This window comes from Hakea prostrata, chromosome 2 (genome assembly GCF_041222555.1).
Source record: "Hakea prostrata isolate BN-2017 chromosome 2, UWA_Hpros_2, whole genome shotgun sequence".
NCBI lineage: Eukaryota > Viridiplantae > Streptophyta > Magnoliopsida > Proteales > Proteaceae > Hakea > Hakea prostrata.
Genome location: NC_142601.1, coordinates 56,698,851 through 56,718,733, shown reverse-complemented (window position 1 = coordinate 56,718,733; position 19,883 = coordinate 56,698,851). Strand labels below are relative to the sequence as shown.

Below are 19,883 nucleotides of genomic sequence, written 5' to 3'. Positions count from 1 at the left end.
AGTTTCAAGATTTGTCTACAAAATTATTAATAGGTTTCATAATACTTTGTCTGCACTTCCAAGCAGAGTTCGAGCATTTGGTAAAACTGGTCAAAATTAGTAGATAAATTCATCACAAGTTATACTTATAGATAACCATTAGTTATAAGGTTGATGGATATATGATCATGAAATCAAATAATATTTTGAGCTATAATGTATATATAGTAAATGAAAGTTTGAAACAAAAAAAAAATAAAAAAGAAGAAGAAGAAGAACAAGTAATGAATAAAAGTGAACACAAAGCCACCTCCGAAATTATATTAATTTCTTCAGGATAACATGTTGGTTGGGCCAATTAACATATATATTTGAATATTAATTTTGTATAATGAACTATGCAAAATTTACTTTTCGATTACATATTTTCGAAGTTGAATTTGGACGAGCTTAATGTTTTTAAGGATCAATTTATATTACCATTAAGTGTACTTTGATTATTAGTAATTATTTTTATGTTAGTCATCAGATTTTTTTCTTTCTTCTAATGCAGAATTTCAACGCTTTGCTAGATGTTGAAATTTTGGTGTGCATAACTGGATTCCTCCACATTGCTAGATCTCGATGTTTTTCTGAAGAAAAAACGATTGAGATAATTGATAGCTGGTAGATGACCATAAACTGTTATTATTTATTATATTTTCTTGAAAAGATTGATAGCCTTCCCATAAATCTTTTCGAATTTTGAATATAATATTTTTTCAATATATTATTAAAGAATAAATTTTTAATGTTTTATCATTATTACATTTATTAAGTGGTATTCAAACGTTTAGATGTTTGATTGATTTTTATTAGTTTAGTCTTCTTCAATTAATATTTCCTAGTTTTAAGGAGAATCTCTTCCTATACCTTAGGCGAGTTGTTGTTAATTATTATTATTTTTTTAAATGAGCGGTATTATAACGTTTAGATGCTTGATCTTGATTAATTTCTTCTTCTTCAATTAATATTTTTCTAGTTTTTAGGAAAAACTTTTCCTATTCCTTAGGCTTGTTATTGTTAATGATTTACGTAAAACTGTAATTAATATAATATTATTGGAAGTATAAAATATGAATTTATGATTTTAGATGTAATTAATTAGGGAAGAAGGCTATTTTGGGAAGTAAAATGTAGCTAGCATTTTCAGTTTTGGTTGAAAATAACAATACTTTCATGGTGAATATCTTATCTATCTTGATTAAAAAATAAAGCAATAAAAGTTAAGAAGAATGGCATCTTTCACCCAAGGCTATGGATGCCAAATTATAAGAGATACAATTATTTAAGGTTGCGTTTGTTTGCAAAGGTGGGGTAGGAAAAAAGGGGTGGAAAAAAAAATATGTGGGCCCCATGTGTAATGGGGCGAGGGAGAAGAAAAGAAAAAGATTTTGTGGAAAAGTGATAGTGGTGGGTCTCACTTTTTATTTTTTCTAACTTTCCCACAAAGTCCCCCCAAATATGGGGGGTTTTAAAATGGCTTGGAGTGGGAAAGTTGTTCTGCCACATCACCAGACAAGGATCAAGAAAACTTGTCTTTCACTTTCTTACTCCGAGCAACCAAACAATATACCATTTTGGGATTTAAGGGAAAAGTAAAAAATCTACACTTTTTTCAAGAAATTTCCTACCCTTTTTTTTTCATCCCACTTTATTCCAACAAACAAACGCAGCCAAGCCAAGGGATTATCATTCTATCAGAGTTTTTGCCAATCATTGTCAAAGTTAACGGATCTAAAAGCTCAGTTAAATGATCTTCTGAACCTATTCTTTTGGATTCTATCACTACTATTTCAAGTTCTGTTCAGCTCGTCAGTTTCGATACTTCAATAAGTCATAAAACAAATTGGCTAACTTTTTTGACATTTGAAGCTAAAATTTTCAAAACTTAGGTGTTGATTCCACCACGTTTCTTTGAGTTCTCCATTAATTGGCCAATCAGAAGTTTTTCCTCTAAACCATTCGAATAATTTATTTTTTTAAATTCTAAAAAAGCATAAGTTCTATTCCCCGTAAAAATATTAAACCTTTAAATGTAAAATAAAAAAACTATATTTATAATATAATTTTTTACTTTAAATTTGAACCGTTAGATTAAACTTGGAAAATCTGGCGGTCAGCTGCTGGCCATCCATAAGAATATGGACAGAAACGCTGGACGGCATAAATCCGACCCACCCGGAACCGGGAGGGCTTCAAAACCCTGCTTTCTCTTTCGAGTGTTAGATTCCTTTCCTTGCTCTGGCGCGCGCTTTGGGGGTTTCGGAGACTGGAAAAAGTTTATTGCTTGAAGTAGAGAATACATAGGCACTGAAGCGCCTCACTTAGCCTGTGTTGCAGCCATGGGAAGGGAAAATCTGAACTCTCTCGTTACTTCTTTCACTCCCGACGGTGATTTCTTCGCCGTTTTGTCTCCAACTGGAAACGTTAAGGTGTGTCTCTCTGTGATATCGTGTTTTTTCTGGTTGTGAAGTTTAAGAAACCATGCCATACTTGTGGTTTTATAATTGCACATTTTAGTTCAATCCTTTAATTGATGGTATTCAAACTTCATAGAGAAGGACATGTCTTGGATACGTCAAATTTCTAAAGAATAGTTTTTTTTTTCTTTCTGATTTTGGAAAAGTTCTACACTTTGAAATTTGTTAGTGAAGAAATTCGTCTGGAAATAGAAGGAAATAGAAGACGCATAGGATACTTCTGTAGCTCGGATCATGTGCCAATAAGTATTGCTGCTATGTGATGAATTCTTGTGTGTTAGTAATGTCAAGGATTTTTTATACTTTGGCTCCGAATTCTATTTTTATTTGTTTAGCTTTTGGGCATGTTCTAGCCTGCTAGTTTATCTTCTGTTCTCCTCCTTCCATATTACACATTCAATTAAAATTATGCTTTGACCGTAAAGATGATTTTTTTTAAAAAACTTTTATTTGTTAATTTATAACGCACCATTGTCCATTGAATTTTTGAAATAAGCCTAGGTTCTCAATTGCAGATCTGGAACACAAGTAATGGAGATCTCTTTGCAGAGTGGAAGGAGCTAAATGGGGACTCTGATATGACTTATTCTTGTTTGGCATGCAGTTTCATTGGAAAAAAGGTACTTTCGAAAATTTATCTTTCCATTCTTGATATTAAGTTGTTTTGTTAAAGTAACATGGACTTTTTTCCTTCGTTACTTTCAATCTTTCAGCGTAGCAAAAAACAGGGCACATTCTTACTTGTTCTTGGCACAAATGCTGGTGACATTTTGGCTATTAATGCTCTCACTGGTGAAAGGAAGTGGACAAATGCTGGATGCCACCCTGGGTATGTTAATTTGCTCAACAATCCTTTTGGAAAATTAAATTGTATTAGGGTAGGTTGAAAAATCTGTATCTTGACAAGTCACAATGTTCAGGTCTGTGGAAGGTCAAATAATTTATTTTGAACACATACAGTCTCTTAATTTTGTTCAAAGCGAGCTATTTATGTTTCCTGTGCAATGGTCTTTTGAGTTCTACATTCCATCTTGCCTGGTCATAACTTTATCTCCCCTCTTCAGTGGAACTGTGGGTCTCTCTTTTGCAAATAAGGGCCACAGGCTTTACACTATCGGCTCTGATGGTTTGGCATCCGAGATGGACTCTAAAACTGGGGAAGTTATTCAGAAGTTCAAGGTTTCAAAGAAACCCATCTCCTCATTTGCCATTTCTAAAGGTTAGTGGTTAAGTTATCCTAGTTCTATACTTCATCATGTAGAACCTTTTTTCTTTTTCCCTCCCTTCCATCTTGTTTGAAACAACTACTTCTGTTGCATTTTTTTAGATGAGAAAATGTGTGCTGCTGCAAAAACTAAGATTCGGGTTTTAAGTCTGGAAAGCAAGAAAGAAATTTGTGCTGTTGCTGATCTGGTAAGTATTGCCCATGTATTCAAAAAGTACAACTTTTATTGTGCTGGGTAGAACTTCTAATCCCATTTGTTGTAACAGAGACCTGTGCAGTATATTGCTATCTCTGATGGTACCAAGGCGATTGTTACATCCAGTTTCGGTGAGAAAGAACTTCAAGTTTGGGAGTGTGATCCCAGCAACAAAACTATAACGGCTGGATCTACCCTTTCCATGAGACATGCTCCATTAGTTTTAGATTGCCAGAACTCATGCAATAATGCAGATGGTTTGGTCATCGTCTCAGTTTCACAGTCGGGTATTGGGCATGTATGGGATTTGAAAACCCTTTCACAGGAGGAGGCAAACCCTACTAAGATAACGGTCAAATCCGTTGAAGCAGAAGCAAACCAGCGGAAGAGTGGAAGTGGCAAGAAAAGCCACATTCCTATTATTGCTGCCAGATTACATGGTTTGGGAAAGGATGGGCTAGTTTCTGTCCTTTTCGCTTATGGGCCTGTAGATCATCCGCAGTTTGATCTCCTTGATATTGCTAATATCGGGGAGGACATTGTTATAACTGCTAAAATAGGTATATTCAAATCGTCTTACTCCATGACATACAGAAAAGCACCCCTCCCCCCCCCCCCAAACAAAGACGTACATGCATAAAAAAATCCTCCTTATATATCTAGCATTTTGTATGCATAGGAATTGTGCTATTATATGCTCTTTTTTGGTCTGTTTCAATATTCAAGGAGTCATTTATATGCTCTTTTTTGGTCTGTTTCAATATTTAGGGAGTCATTTATCATCAAAAAAATTATTCTTCTTAGGTTCTCCCTGTATGTTCATGCTATAGTTACTTCATAACTGAAAATTGACCATCTTGGATTCTAAAGAGAGAGAAGCTTTGTCTGATGCTAAGCTTTTCCTATTGGGATGTTTTATAGTTTCATTGATGCAATTTGATAATTATTGATATCAGTAATCAAAATTTTGCTAATTTTTTTCTTTGTCATTCTTTGCAAGGGTGTGACCTGAAAGTGAACTGTGAATCTTATTTTTATAATTTTTTGTATCTATGAATCTTTGGATAATTTAATTTCCTTTGTTTATGTATGTCATTAATGTTGTTGAGGTTGTTGAGTGAGACTGTTGGGTTCATTCTCAAGTGATAATCAAGGATTTCATTTTCATGAAAGAGATCGATTCAGAAATGTTTGTGCGTTTTTATTGCATTGGGTTATACTTGTGTAAAAGAACTAGAGAAGTTAGAAATAACTAGTGCATATTGAAGGATAAGTTGGACAGTTGGGATATTTCCATTTTATTATTATGTATCATGGAAAAGAGCACTTAACAGTTGAACTGCTGCGTGTCCATCTTGATCTCTATCTGATCGCTTTGTTTATCTACCATAGAAAATTCTGTGAGAGATCTCCAAAATATGCAGTCTGGAGCAATAGATACGCCAACCCAGAAGGAAAGAATGAGTAAGAAACGAGCAGCATCGGATCCAGAACTTGCATCAGAGAACATTACTGATATTGGTATGGGAAACTTCAGATGCTGGATTTGGTTTCTTTTAGAGTTTTTAGTTTCTGAATTTTGAGATTTTGTAAAACATGTTTAATGCCTATTCTGTACCCAGTGTACAATGTAGCTGCAGAAAGCTGAACTACCTCTTCACCATTCCTACATGGACATGCCTGATCTTGTTGTGCATGACATTGCTAAAAAGAAGTATTAGAGATTTGTGGTACATGGACCCCAAAATTGTGAATGCATTAGCAGCAAAATATGAAACTGATGAACATTATGCCTTCCTGCCATGCTATATGACCAAGTCATAGGGGTCTCCTAAATCATAATTTATTCTTTGTTAAGATGATACGAGTATACGACCATATTTTTGTTTGAAGAACCATACCAGTAAAACTGCGTCTGGGAGCTTGTGCCTTTGTCTATTCTTTCAGGGAAAGGTAATAATGTTCAAATTGTGGTTCTACTCCAGAGATCATATTTTGTGGTTTATTTGAGTCTGGAAATGCCTCTGTGGAAAAACAAGTGTACGGCTGTGAAGGACACCATGTGAGGTTGTAGAGGCAGGGCAGTCTAGGTTATCAAAATAATCCATGTGGAGGTTCACATGGGAGGGGAGTTTTTTGGGTCTTTCGGGGCCATATAACGTGAGAATGTAAAGTGGAAGAGGTGGGAATGAGTTCAGTTTTTAGGGGAAGCTTGGCTTGCGGTAAGTGAACTGGGGTGAGTTCACTGGTTTTGTTAGGGGTAATCATCGTTGAGTGATTTGGAGAGAGTTTATAGAGAAATATAGGAAAGTTATTATACTTATGTTCTGCTGTGTTATTTCCATATCACATAGTTGAATGAGATGGTTACAACTTTCTAAATGTCACCATATTTCTCCCTTTTTAAATTATCCTTGTACTTCGTATTGATTCAATGCCAGTGCACCCTTATGATCACTTCCAAATTTTGTACCCAGCTAATAAATTGTAATCTCTTTTATGTCCCTTCTTCTTTACATTCCTAAAAACATCTTTGGATTTCTGAAACATTATGAGATTGCCACTGGTTATTATACTTGGTTACTAGTTGATTCGGTGGGTCCATAAACGATCTGAGTTGGGTTTTCTGGCCTGATCCACCCCAACTGGGTATGCCCTTAATTTGCTGTATTCCAATAGTATCATTATTATTCAATAATAGTAGAATTTCACTATGAAGAAAGTCAACAACTACCACCACCACCACCACCACCATAACCTTATCCAACTTAATGGGGTTGGCTACAAGGATCCAAATAAAATAAAAGAAAGAGGCTATGATAATGCATGAAATAGAGACATAAGAAGAGGACAAGGAGAAGGGAGAAACAAAGTAGTCTTCTTAGCTGCATCTTAGGACCATCCCCCCATAGAGTGTCAATTGCAGAAGTCCTTGTCTTCCAACAACTCTTTTTAACTGCCCAACATTCTGCTTCATATATCATAGTTGGTCTAGTTACAGACTTGTAGAATTTTCCTTTAAGCTTAATTGGCATACATACACTTGTTGCATAACACTGACAAAACGCCTCTCCATTTCTTCCATCCTATTTTAAGTCTGTGCACAACAGTAAATAGGTCAATGTCTGAGTTCAGTAGGGACAATAGGAAAATCTATTATCCAGGTGCAATGGCTGGATCCAAAGTCAAGGCATTGTCCTATTATTACTACTAAACTAAAACCTAGAAAGAACAGTACAGATCAATGGAGTGATTTAGATATCTGAATTGAAATCAATTAATGATTAAGCAGTGAACAAGAATCAGGTTTAGCTGAAGTATACTTTAGCTTCATATTACCAGAATTTGAAGGAGGTGAAATCTATTAGGAATTAGGGTTTACAAAAGAGACAAACCAACCTAAGATCTAGAAAATAAATCAATGCAAAATAGATCAGTCTAATATCAATATTTGACTTAACATTTGATGTTCTGATTGAAAGCAACTTAAATGAGAATCAATAGCAGGGTAGAGATCCCAGTTTAAGTAACCAATAAATTTTGACCTGTAACTCAATGGAGAAAGAGAGAATAAAGATAAAGGAGAGATGTTGATTAAGAGTACCTGATTACAGGCTTGGAATCCCACCAAAGTCTAAAACTTGAGTCTATCAGTTTTTGCTACTAAATCCACAGCAGCGTCAGTCAGAATCCCGCGAGCAGAGTTGGTCTGAAATCCATAGATCAGAATTTCTTGAAATTTGTTTTTGAGGCTATGGCACCTTGAAAACAAGACTGGATTTATCAAGTCCTAGTCCGACCGTACTTAAAAACTACTAAGAATACAATGAGGAAAAGAAACTCAAATTGGAACTAACTGATTATAAGCAGTATCTATTGGCTGTTTTGGTGGCTGCCGTACTGAAAAACAGGTGGTTTAATTGGTTTTGAAAGTTTGTTTCTTCTCTTTCTTCTGTTTACATGTCTTTAATTCTGTGTCACTTTTACTTTCTTGTGAGATTTGGGTAACAATGATCAGATGCTATTGTAGGTGTGGGCTGTGGTGCAATGGCCAGTGTGGGCCACAGTTGTAGCCTGAGGTCCAGGCATCGTAACAGCCTTTCAGCATAAATTGCTGGGTAAGGTTGTGTAGGAAATCCACTCTCCCCCCCCCCCCCCCCAAAAAAAAATAAATAAATAATAATAATAATAAAAAACGACTCTGCTTGTGCGGAAGCCTTCGGCACTGGGTTTGCCCTTTTTGATCAGATACTATGGTTTTAAATATATCTTACTTTCTAGTTCTCAGAGCGATCAATTTGTGTTGATATACATTGTAGTCCATACCTAACAGCTCATGCTACTAGTTGGATAATCTAATCAGATATTAACAAATCTTCTATGCTGTCACTATTGTAATGTCATTTGTAGGCTGTACATAGTCATTTACTTATAAAGAACTGAATGTCTTCATTCCCCAAGAAAAAACTGAGGGCCTGGAGTGGCGATTGCATGTGTTCATAAAGTAACCTGATTGTGGAATTTGATAGGTCATGCAGAGACTACTGATGGGTTCCATGTGGAGGATGATTTGGATGAGCCAACAATGGGTGAGAAGCTAGCAAGACTAAATGTACATGACGACGACAAAGCCAACACGTTGGAAAATCATAGTTCTCCTATGGAGGAGAAGGTTCCTAGTGCTGATTCAGTTTATGTTTTGCTTAAGCAAGCGCTACATGCTGATGATCGGGTTCTACTGTTAGATTGCTTGTACACACAAGATGAAAAGGTGCCTCCTCCTTTCTCATGAACTGAGTGTACAAATAAAGTATTGTCAGTAGCTCCATGATAACTATTATTGTGCTTAACAGTTGACATGTATATCCAATTTGTTCAATAAATGTTTACAACCCATTACTGGTTTGCAGGTTATTGCAAATTCAACTTCATTGTTGAATCCATCTGATGTTCTCCTACTTTTGGACTTCCTAGTATCCATAGTTCAGTCAAGGTGAGACCTAGATACTTTTGTGTAGGCAACTTCAGTCAAATGAATATTCTATATTGAACTCAAATTAGAATGCATTTTGTGCAGATTAAAAAAAGTAAGTTAACTATGATACTTGGCTGCATTTCTATCTAATAAACTATCAATGCTGTAGCCATTTCTATTCTTTCATGATCACTTTGAGGTTCTTACTGGGAGTTAGATTGTATTCTTTTGACTCTGCTGTAAAACTCGATGTGGACTTGCAATTGATGTGTGTAGCCAAGTGCTTGTAACAAAGTTTCTGCTGCTTGTTTCACTGAACTGTAAAAAATACATATCATAATGGGTGAATATGTGGCAATTTTTTTCTTACAGTAGGGGTGCTGTGTTGGCCTGTGCCCTTCCATGGCTTAAAAGTTTGCTTCTTCAGCAAGCCAGTTGCATATTATCTCAAGAATCTTCTCTACTCACTCTCAACTCTCTATATCAGGTCAGTACCTAGCTTCAGCAGAGAACAAATCATTCTGGGCATGAGAAGGGTAAATAGGGAAGGTGTGGTTGATGGAGAAAAGAAATTTACTTTTGCACCTAGTATTTATATCAATTTTAGGATCTATATATGTTCATCTAGTCTTGTGTCTCTTCTCATGCCTACACCCACCCCCCCCCCCCCCTTCAAACAAATGCCAAAAAGAAAAGATTAGCCTGCTTTTCCATCAAAGGTATTTGAATATGATCTAAAGAATGCTCTTTTCCAGCTGATCGAGTCTAGAGTTTCTACCTACCAGTCTGCAGTCAAGCTAACAAGTTGCGTAGACTTCCATTTTGTAGGGGTGAGTGATGAAAAATTTTCCCCCCTAATTGAGATTGTGTGGTTTTTTGAGGATGAACTAATGTTGTTTTTCTCCCTCATAGATTTCCAATGATGTGGCTGATGAGACAAGCACAATAATTCCAGTAATTTATCATGACAAGGATGAAAGTGATGAAGAGCAGCCTGAGGATTCTATGGAAACTGATGAAGAGAGTGAAGAAGCCATGGAAGCCACTAATGGGTTTAGTGATCTTGAAGAAAGCGATGATGAAATGAGGTTATAAGAGTATTACTAGCCCATTTTAGAAAAATCTGAATTTTGGTCCTAAGAAGAAACAGGGGCATTACCAAAAAAAAAGAAACAGGGGCAATGCGAGGATCATGGTTGCTCACTTGCATTGCAGAGCCACAATTTGAGAATTTGATCGCCACTCATTGCGCTGCTTCAATGTATCAAAATGTTGTACTTGCACGAGTATGTGCTGAAATTTTGACATGAATTATTTATCTTTTAACTGAAACTAGAGATCTCAGCTTAACAGGTTTATTTGTTACCCAGGTTAGTGATTAGAGAAATCAGAAAATCCTGATTCAATTTATGAAGTAAAATTTGGTAATTTTTTTGAAGGGGACAAAACTTGATGCGGCGATTTTACTGCAATCATTAAAAGGGGCGTAACTTTTCATCATGAAGAGTTATGGGACAGTCAATATATCCTATCAAAAGAAATGGCTTGACGAGCCTTTACTGGCCCTTGAATTTTATTGTTTAGTGGGAGTTTTCTAGGATATTTTAGTTTTTCAGTTAGATTTGAATTTTGAATTTTGAATTTTTGTTTTGTTTTATTTTACTTTTAATATTTTTATGATTTCAAGTTATAAATAGGAGAGACATTTATTGATGAATTTTCCTCTTTTTCTGTTTCTTAATCTCCGTGAATAGGAGAGACATTTATTGATGAAGTGAACACTTTTCTTGCACCTTCGGTTGGTTAAATACTTAAATGCCCTTCCCGTCTCCAACTAAATTACAATAAAGACTAAAGAGCTCAGCCTTCGCACGCTTCAAGAGGAGCCTCCAATGTCAAGTGATTCTGACAGTCTACCTTCCTCCAGTGATTTCAAGTCACTTCAGAGGATTCATGGGCCATGAAGCTCATCTGTTTTTCGGTGTCTCTACACTTATAATGAAATTATAAAGGGACATCCCACGGTTTCTGGGTACCCCTAGAAAATTGAAGTAGATGTAGTAAATTAGTAATGGAATTAAAAACAATAACTTCATGGATGGTGTGTGAGCAATAATTTTTTTAAATTGAGGTTTGTTTGTCAAAGTTTATGCTACCTTGATTATATTTTCTGAGATAATTTTTAAAAATATTTAAATATAAAGAAAGACTTTATTTTTTTATGTGTGGGTCCCTTTAGTGGATCATAAATTAATGTCGGGTCTTCTTAATATAATATTATTAAATATATTCAAATTTTAAATTTGAAAGGATAAAATTGCCCCTCAAGTTATTTAATACATTGTGTTAAGGGTTTAAAAAGAAATAATTGGTCATTAAGAGTTAATTATATGGTTAAATATATATATATACTAGCCGGGCAGCCGCTTCCGATGGTTAAGTCAGACAATGAACAGATTAAGATCTCATAAGAGCTACACAGGGTTATATTTAGAATGTATTGGGTGCTTGCCGGAGGGGTGAGTCCTCGCTTAAATAGTGTATGTGTTACCTTTTCTGGATTGGGCAGGTTCCCTTACGAAAGCCGTTATTTCTCCCTAGACTACGCTTCCTTGTCGTCTGTCCCGCCTAATCATCCTTGTAGTTGGCCTTCTATCTAGGCGTCACTGCCATATAGGTCGAGCGTAAATGACACTCTTCTTTGGTTAGTCGGCAAAGGGCCCGACTAAGTATTTGGTTTAGCCCCATCCGGGTTCCAAGCCGGTCGGTATAAATCCTCCCTGTATCACTAGCGCCCTATCCTGTTCGATAGGTGCATCGTGCGGGGTAGTGTTCTGGACCTGTTTGACGGGTTTATTAATTATCCTCGCTTGAAGAGATTTTCCGTTACGATAACGGTTTCCTCAAAGATCGCGCCCAATCCCATGTCGCCACGTCAAATGGCAGAGTTAATGGTCATTATGGTAGCCTCGGGAAGGCCAAGCTTCTCTTCCTTTGAACCGTTGATCTCGTTACGTCGCAACCGTTCGATCAAGATCAATAACGCCTCTTCCGGTAGTATAAATACCCCCTTTCCTTCTTTGTTTCGATCCATCGCTTTCATCGCTCTCAACCAAGACTTACTCCCAACTAGATTTTTGAGTTCAAAATGATCTCTCACTAGTAAGTTTTTCTTTCCCGATCACGATGCCAAAGAGGGGTTTTAGGTTTCATAACAGCATTCCCATCCCAGTACATCGTGAGAGAAAACGTCGTCCCGATGAGAGTTACTTCAATGTGGGTGATAGTGGTCAAACAAGGGTTGTTAACCTCATCGGGGATCGTCTGAAGGACTTGCACGAGCAATCCTCGGATGAAATGTCTGGCAGCTCCCGGAGTGATGCTCCTCTTGACGATGATTCTAGGCCTTATATGGAGATCGTCGAGTTAGCCGAGCAGACTGGACAGTAGAAAGTTCAAACCCGAGGGTCCTGGCTGGGAAGGCTCGAACAAAGGGATCCCGGATGATGAAGCTCCTTTAGAGGGTGCTTCCAAATCTGAGGATGAGTCGGCTACCCTTTCTGTTTCTGCCAGTACCCTTCATCCCGAGTCAGTAGCTACTTCTTCTCACAGTTCGTCCACCTTTAGGGTTGCTCCTTCCCGATCAAGAGCATCCCTTCAAAGTACATAAGGACTTGAGTTCTACCCCTGCTCCCTTTCTTCTATTGATCTGGATAGATTTATGTCTTCTTTTTCTATTCCCGATGGCTATGAGGTCATCCTCATGAGTGACTCCACTCGGGTTAACAGTCCCCCGAGCGGTTTTTACTCTCTTTACTATGATGCCTTCATCGGGGGGCTGCGTCTTCCCATGTATGAACTTTTTGTTGATGTTTTAAATCATTTTTCTATCAGCCCGTCCAACCTGAGCTCGAACAGTTGGCGCAATATCATCGGGTTTTCAGGTTTTTGTCATAACTTGGGAGTTGTCCCGACCTTCAGATTGTTCCACAATTATTTTTCATTGCACCCTCATACTCAGCGAGGCTGGTTTTACTTGGCCAAGAGGGTCTTTTCTTCCCTTAACTTTCAAGGGAATTTTATTGAAAAAGATACTCTCCCGTCCACGACCAAGAAGTGGAGGGAGTTTTATTTATTTTTCCGTCCCCATGCTCCCGAGCCATTTCTCACTGATTTCTAAGAGACGCCGAAGAATGAAATTGATCTTCTGAATACCCCGTTCGGTTTGGACCCCGAGGAAGAGGACATAATCGGGAGAATTAATTAGGTTGAGGGGGATGAGTTTTGCCGTCCATGGTTATTCCATGGAGTACAAGCCCGTCCTTCAGTTGTGGGGATTTTCCTAGGGTGAGCTTTTGTTCTGATTGATTTTCTTTTATGTACTCTGTTTTTTGACCTGATTAACTTTCTCTGTTGTGCAATGGCTAATGATGTTCCCATGGGTGATTTGTTTGGCCGTTGCGAGCAAGGCTATGTCCTTAGCCCGGGCGAGGAAGCTACCCTCTAAGCTGAAGGCCCCTTCTGCACTTGCCACTGCGGCCAAGTCTTCTGCGGCCATGGGCCAGACTTCTGCAGCTGCTGCCAGGACTGTTAAGAGTCCCAAGAGAAAGGCCCCCGAGGGGGAAAAAGATCCGGTGAGGGAAGTGGTTCGAGCTCCCCGAGTAAAAAAGGTTCGAATTTTGGAGTCTGACCCCCACGTTGGGTCTTCTATTGTCTTCGTCCGTTATTCACTCCTCGCCTTGCCATGACTAAAAATTGTCTTTCCCACAGACGGTGCCAAACTGATGCGTCACAATTATTATTTAGATGCCTAAGCCCCTTCTGGTTCCTGAGACGATGAGTCCTGCAAGAAAGGTTAGACACGGGCCGACTCGTATGTCGGGCAACCGCCTCCGATGGTTAAGTTAGACAATGAGCAGATTAAGATCTCATGCAAGAGCTGTACTTGGTTATGTTCAAAATGTATTGGGTGCTTACCGGAGGGGTGAGTCATCGCTTAAATAGTGTATGTGTTACCTTTTCTGGATTGGGTAGGTTCCCCGACGAGAGTCGTTATTTCTCCCTGGACTATGCTTCATTGTTGTCTGTCCCGCCTAATTATCCTTGTAGTTGACCTTTTATCTAAGGCGTCGCTGCCATATAGGTCTAGTGTAAATGACGCTCTTCTTTGGTTAGTCGGCAAAGGGCCTGACTAAGTGTTTGGTTTAGTCCCACTCGGGTATGAACCCCAAGTGCATTCGAACTCTTACCATTTTACACGGAAGTGGTGGTTTTTTACCAATTGACATAAAAATCTGGACCGTCCAAAATTATTTGTTGATCAGGACGGCCGTAATTTCTTGGTAGAAGAAGACCGTTCTAGTAAATTCAAACGGACAAATCGAGAGATGACTGCTGCAAAACGGCCGACTTGACGCTTGATATATTATTTTTTTGTGAGGCGGTGCTCCATATGAGTTGTAATTTCTTGACAGTCAGATCGACACGATACCAATCCTATGATAGATGATGAAATTACGCTTACGCATGTGGAACCGCAATAATGAAATCGAAACCTTCCAAAAATTTGAAAGGGCAACCACAGATCCATGTCAGCATACAGCTCGGAAATGAAGCCATATATATATATATATACACACTTTCTTGCCTTCTTGTTCTCTTATTTCGTCTCTTCTCTCGCTCTCATTCTCTTTCTTTCTCTCTCACCGTGAAAGAAAGGATTGAGGGAGCCCTAGAAACCGCCTGCTCCTTCTTCAACCTTCATAGTCAAGGCCGAATCGAGGCTTGCTCAAGTATTAACAATCAATTGGATCCTGCGAAGCGTCATCCTTGACCTAGATCTAATCCATCTTCCCAACTTCAAACCCTGAACAACCCGGTAAATCTCTACACGATAATCATTTTAACTCCAAGTTTTCGCTTTGAGTCCTGCCAGATCTGGAGAATTCCTGCAGATTCTAGCTTGTTACCGGTTCCGATCTTCTGTTTGGGAATTCTTTTCCTTCTTTTTTCGATTCTTTTTTTCTCTTCTTCTTTGGGGGGTGGGAGGGGGAGGAGGGAGGTGCTGGTGTGGGTCTCTGTTTATCAATTAGGTTTTGCGATGGAGCGGGATTGGGATGTAAATATTGGCGAACTGTTGATTCTTCGATTTGGGTTTGAGATATGATGTTTGTTTCCACGAGATATGTTTTGGGAAGTTGCTTTAAAACTTTTGCTGGTTGGGGAGTGATGTTATTGATAGAGGTGAAATGATTGGAGATGGTTGTATTCGCTTTAACAAAGTTTTATATGTTTATAAGGTTTCTACAGATTTTACTTCTTGTTATGAAAGAAAATTAAATTTCCGCAACTTACGGGGAGAGACGTTATGCTTCTTGTATTGGATATCGACGACTACTTCAAAGTTTGAGATTGTTAAAGTAGCTGTTCGTTTCGTTGAAATCTGAATTTGAGATTTCTGTCCTTCGACCATTTCCTGAGTTTTCATCGTTGAGGAAATTAACTCAGGAAATTACTTTACTTTTGTCCTGGTTGGAGTATGTTGAGGGCTGAACTCTACGAACACTTTGTACTGACAGGGACCTCCCACCGCTAACTTTCATAATTTTATTGTGAAAATTCTTTCACCATCAGGGTGCAAGCATCTGAGTAAACCCACTCTCCAGTCTCCACCTACTGAGGTTAAATGCTGTGTAATCGCATTAGGATACCACTCATGCTGACTGCTGTGTGCCTAAGTATCCTAACTTACTAATTCGAGGAGGAATCTGCTTGAATGCAATCATTAATTAGATATTGGATCGATTTAAGATAAAGTTAGTACTTCCTTATTTTATCGATTAAAGGGTTTGCCTGAGAACTCTTATGGCATATAGTGAGAAAAACTTCTGTAGTTCGGAGTTCTTGTGGATTTCAGATCATTACTTTGTTTGTAGGTGAAAATTTTCTGTTGAATGATTAGTACAGTTTAAACTGAGCTATGGTGCCATCTACTTCAGCATGTGCTGAATTATCTGTGTGAGCTTGGCTCAGTGTGCCCTTTGCTTCTGCATCTGTTGTCTGGATAGGTATATTTTTTGATAGAATGAGCCTTGACATGATAAATTTTCAGTTTTTGGTTAATCAGGATTTTTTTCTCGAATAAATGACTATCATGAGTATGTTAAACCTTTCTTATAGTATACTTCTTCTCTTTTACTTCACAGATAAGCTCTAATTCTCTGGAAATAGTTTAAATTTGTAAGCTTGACTGAATTTCTGGACTAGTTTATTTAATCCATATGTTTCTATTGAGAATGGTTTTTTAATTTCTCATGTGTGACCTTAGATCTCCACGGTGCTGCTTTCCTTCCTGTATTTGACGACAGGATATTTGGTTTGTCTGATTGTCTGATATCCAGGAGTATTTTTGAATTGTTTGGCCTTTTGTTCTCAAGTCATACACAACTAGTTAAGACTAATTGGTATTTTGATGAAATGTCCCAGATCTTCAGCTTCTGCTTGTCCATTAACTGCTGCCAATATTTTACTGTTTAGGCATCTCTGAACCTACCATAATGCCAAAAGATAGAAGAGGCCGTTCCGTGTCATCTGAAAGGTCTAGGGTATCACCTTTTCGTTGCAGTTCTAGTCACAGTGGACGCTCATCATCAAAAAAGCCTTTAGAACCTGTGGAGGATACCAGAGAATGGGAAGAAGCGAGGCAGTTAGAGAGTGAGAAGTCTTTGGAGTCTCCTGAAGATATAAAAGAATGGGAAGATGCTAGGTGTCCCGTCTGTATGGAACATCCGCACAATGCGGTACTTCTCTTATGTTCCTCCCATGACAAAGGTTGTCGCCCGTATATGTGTGATACAAGCTACCGACACTCTAATTGCCTGGACCAATTCCGTAAAGCATTTACAGACGCCCAAACAGCTATGGTACAAGAGTCTAGCAGCACAGTACAAGACTCAAGCCCAAGCATGGTAAGTTCGGATGCAACGGTCACGCCACCTTTGGGTACGCAAGATGCAGCAGTGAATGAGCCGGCCTCGAACAGCTCCACCCTACCTTCTGCAAAGCACTCACAATTGGATCTTGTTTGCCCTCTCTGTCGAGGAAAGATCAATGGTTGGCTTGTGGTGGAGGGTGCTCGCCAGTTCATGAATGCCAAGACTAGGAGTTGTGCTTGTGAAACTTGTGATTTCTGTGGGACATATTCTGACCTCCGGAAGCATGCGAGGCTTGAGCACCCTCTTGTGAGGCCCTCCGTTGCAGACCCAGAACGGGAGCGTGACTGGAGAAATCTGGAGAGGCAGAGGGATCTTGGGGATGTGCTTAGCACCATCCAGTCGGCATTCGTTGAGGAAAGGAGTGAGGATGAGATGTTTGCCATGGACAATGGAGGATTACTTACTGTCTTTTTCCTCATTCGGGTATTCCGTCCTGGGTCTAGTCCTGGTGGCAGCTGGTCTGGTGCCTCAATACTACGAGGCCAGCCAAGTCGTAGAAGAAGAAGGGTGCACTGGGGAGAGAGCTATGATGTTGATACAGGTTCTGCCTCTGGAGAGGAAGAAACCAATCCATTGGAAGGCATCTCACAAGCCTGGCGGCGACGGGTTCGACCTCGGAGACGCCCTGCACCAGAGAATGAAGAAGAACCTTGAAAGCGATGATCATTTGTCATGATCTTGCTTTTAGCCCTGGGGTCCTCTTAAGGAAATTCGTGGAAGAATTTTGCACGCGCGGCAGATTTCATGCGCTGTTTCAGTGGTTCGGTGTAGTGGTTCAGGTGACACAACAGGGAAAGAGAGGTGTTGTGGGGCGGGCGGGCACTTAATTCAACGCTTGCGGATCTGTCCAGCCGAGTGCCGAGCAGGTCTCGAGCTAAATTGGGTGGGAATTTATATTAGTTGGAAAAATAGACACAATGAACAAATTTACAGATTTCAAATTGTACTCTACGTCTCCTCTACCCCCATTAATTTTCTTCTTTTGTTATGAATTCACTTGTATTTTGCCTGTAGCCCCGCAGAATTGACCTTTGATTGCTCAAATTTCAGTCCAACGAGAACCAGTGCAACATGCGGTTGTAACTTGTAACTAATGCCCAACCTATTTCCAAATTCAATCTTTCGAGTACCATCTCCAAGCTAACTGCCAGTCTTCCCTCCCATACATTGGGATTGGGGAGGAAGGAGATATGCCATGAATTTGCTTGCTTGCTTATCACAGTGTGATAGATTGATTCGTCTCCTTCTCAACAAAATCTCTTCAGACTGGTTTTTTGGATTGAGGTAGATAGGAAAAGCGCTAGCACGGGTAAAGAACCAAACCCTACCAATCTGTTCAGTGCTTAAGTAATCTAAAAACTGCCAATCAGATACAGCTTATGATGAAACGCTATTGCTAACATTGCAGTGCTCGATTGATATTCTTTTTCCTGTTTTTCGGGTAAGAAGTGTTCGATTGATAATAACTAATATCTTTTAATGAAGAGGTCGTCAATCTGACCTTTGTTAATAGTATATGTAATATTCCCATCTCTTATCTGCTTTTGTGCCAAATGGTCATCTACCAAACACCACAATTGGGTTAAGATTTCAGGTAGATGAGGATGAAGAGTGAAGAACTGTTATACCTTATTCCAATGAATATCTCTTTTTCAGCAATTAATAAAATATAGACAAACGAGTATCATATTCATGTGGGTTGTGGTGGATAATTACCATTCTACCCTCGTGTTAGGCTATCACACGTGGAAACGCACAATTGGAAAGGAAGACTCTGCCAAATCTTTCCCCTTGCCAGCAATTTCTTACGGACACGGATTAATATTAATTTATTATTATGCTATAATATATAATTAATCACCACTTTTCTCTACAAAACATGATCACCACATTTCTATTAAATAGTCATTAATATCTCTATTAATAAAAAAAATTCCAGCTAATCCAAAAAATATAGGAACCTTGAACCAAACCGTTGAAATGGAACAGATGATTAATTAGTTTCAATTTTAGATAATCAAACTATTTTGGTTTACTCTCCAAAAGAAAAAACCATTTGATAAAACTTTGGTCAAACTGATTAAACCCCTTGGCAGCATGATCCACAAGTCACAACTCCCACAAGTATATATGTACAAGTCACAACCAACCAACTGTGTATGTAGGTAAAAGATGTTCGAAGTCAACTACAAACCTTCGATGAGCGGATCAGAATGCTCCTAATTACTTGATCATTCTAATAGAACAGATTTAGTGTTCTTTTGTTCTTCGAGAATGACAAAGGATTTACATAAAAACCAATCTCCCAGAATGAAAATGTTATAATTTTTCATTTTCTTTGCATCTAGGCTCAAAATAGATAGAATGGTTGGTTGCTTTTGCTTCTCATGCTTCATATTCCACAAATGGGATGACCCAATGCCAAAAACAAAATTTGGGTAACATGGCCAAAGGCTATTACCACTGATGTCCCACGAGGATTTTGATTTTAAATCAACAACATAATATCCAAAGAGGTTCTCTAGGAATGACTATACATTTGTCATTTTTAAGGATTTTTAAAGACTTCTCTTTTTGGTTAAATAGGTGTTTATTTAAATTTAAATTTCTAAGATTTTATAGATATTTGCTGGTTTTAGATGGTCAGTGCGAGTTAATTCAGATTAGAATGGATTACATTAAATTCTATTCTAGTCGATTCTATAGATATGAAGATTCATCGGTTCTTGGGTTTAATCCAAAACGAATCAATTCATGACCAAATTCATTTGCAATTCTTGTCTGAACAAACCTCAGTTCCAAAAAGAATAAAAACAAAAAAATCTGCTTTAGTTCGGTTGGGTGGTATACCATTTTTTTTTTTTTTTTTTGGGTTGCCAACCCCAGATTGGGGTTCGACCCGCGTCGCACACCTAGCTGTGGTGGGTGAGTCTCCTAGCGGGAATTTTTTGCATCTACAAGAATTCGATACCGGAACCTTGCTTAAGCGGAA

The 19,883-nt window shown here is 38.4% G+C and overlaps 2 protein-coding genes across 8 annotated transcripts; both read left to right on the top strand.

Annotated features, from left to right (window-relative positions):
- Positions 1-2,215: 2,215 nt before the first annotated feature.
- Positions 2,216-10,429, top strand: LOC149025098 (WD repeat protein). Of its 6 annotated transcripts, none has more exons than XM_089145326.1 (12): positions 2,216-2,453; positions 3,017-3,121; positions 3,215-3,330; positions 3,566-3,720; positions 3,829-3,914; positions 3,993-4,482; positions 5,315-5,443; positions 8,461-8,693; positions 8,833-8,915; positions 9,273-9,384; positions 9,653-9,727; positions 9,810-10,428. In XM_089145326.1, the coding sequence occupies exons 1-12, from the start codon at positions 2,364-2,366 to the stop codon at positions 9,990-9,992; spliced, it is 1,857 nt and encodes a 618-aa protein (XP_089001452.1). In that variant the 5' UTR covers positions 2,216-2,363; the 3' UTR covers positions 9,993-10,428. The 6 variants fall into 6 exon arrangements, with proteins under 6 accessions (XP_089001452.1, XP_089001453.1, XP_089001451.1 ...); XM_089145325.1 differs by having other exon boundaries at positions 2,217-2,453; positions 9,270-9,384; positions 9,810-10,426; XM_089145324.1 differs by having other exon boundaries at positions 2,217-2,453; positions 8,452-8,693; positions 9,810-10,421.
- A 4,135-nt stretch (positions 10,430-14,564) lies between these two features.
- LOC149025097 (MAP kinase kinase kinase, putative (DUF1644)) lies at positions 14,565-18,266 on the top strand. Of its 2 annotated transcripts, none has more exons than XM_089145312.1 (2): positions 14,565-14,775; positions 16,383-18,266. In XM_089145312.1, the coding sequence occupies exon 2, from the start codon at positions 16,454-16,456 to the stop codon at positions 17,543-17,545; it is 1,092 nt and encodes a 363-aa protein (XP_089001438.1). In that variant the 5' UTR covers positions 14,565-14,775; positions 16,383-16,453; the 3' UTR covers positions 17,546-18,266. The 2 variants fall into 2 exon arrangements, with proteins under 2 accessions (XP_089001438.1, XP_089001437.1); XM_089145311.1 differs by having other exon boundaries at positions 16,434-18,265.
- Positions 18,267-19,883: the final 1,617 nt, after the last annotated feature.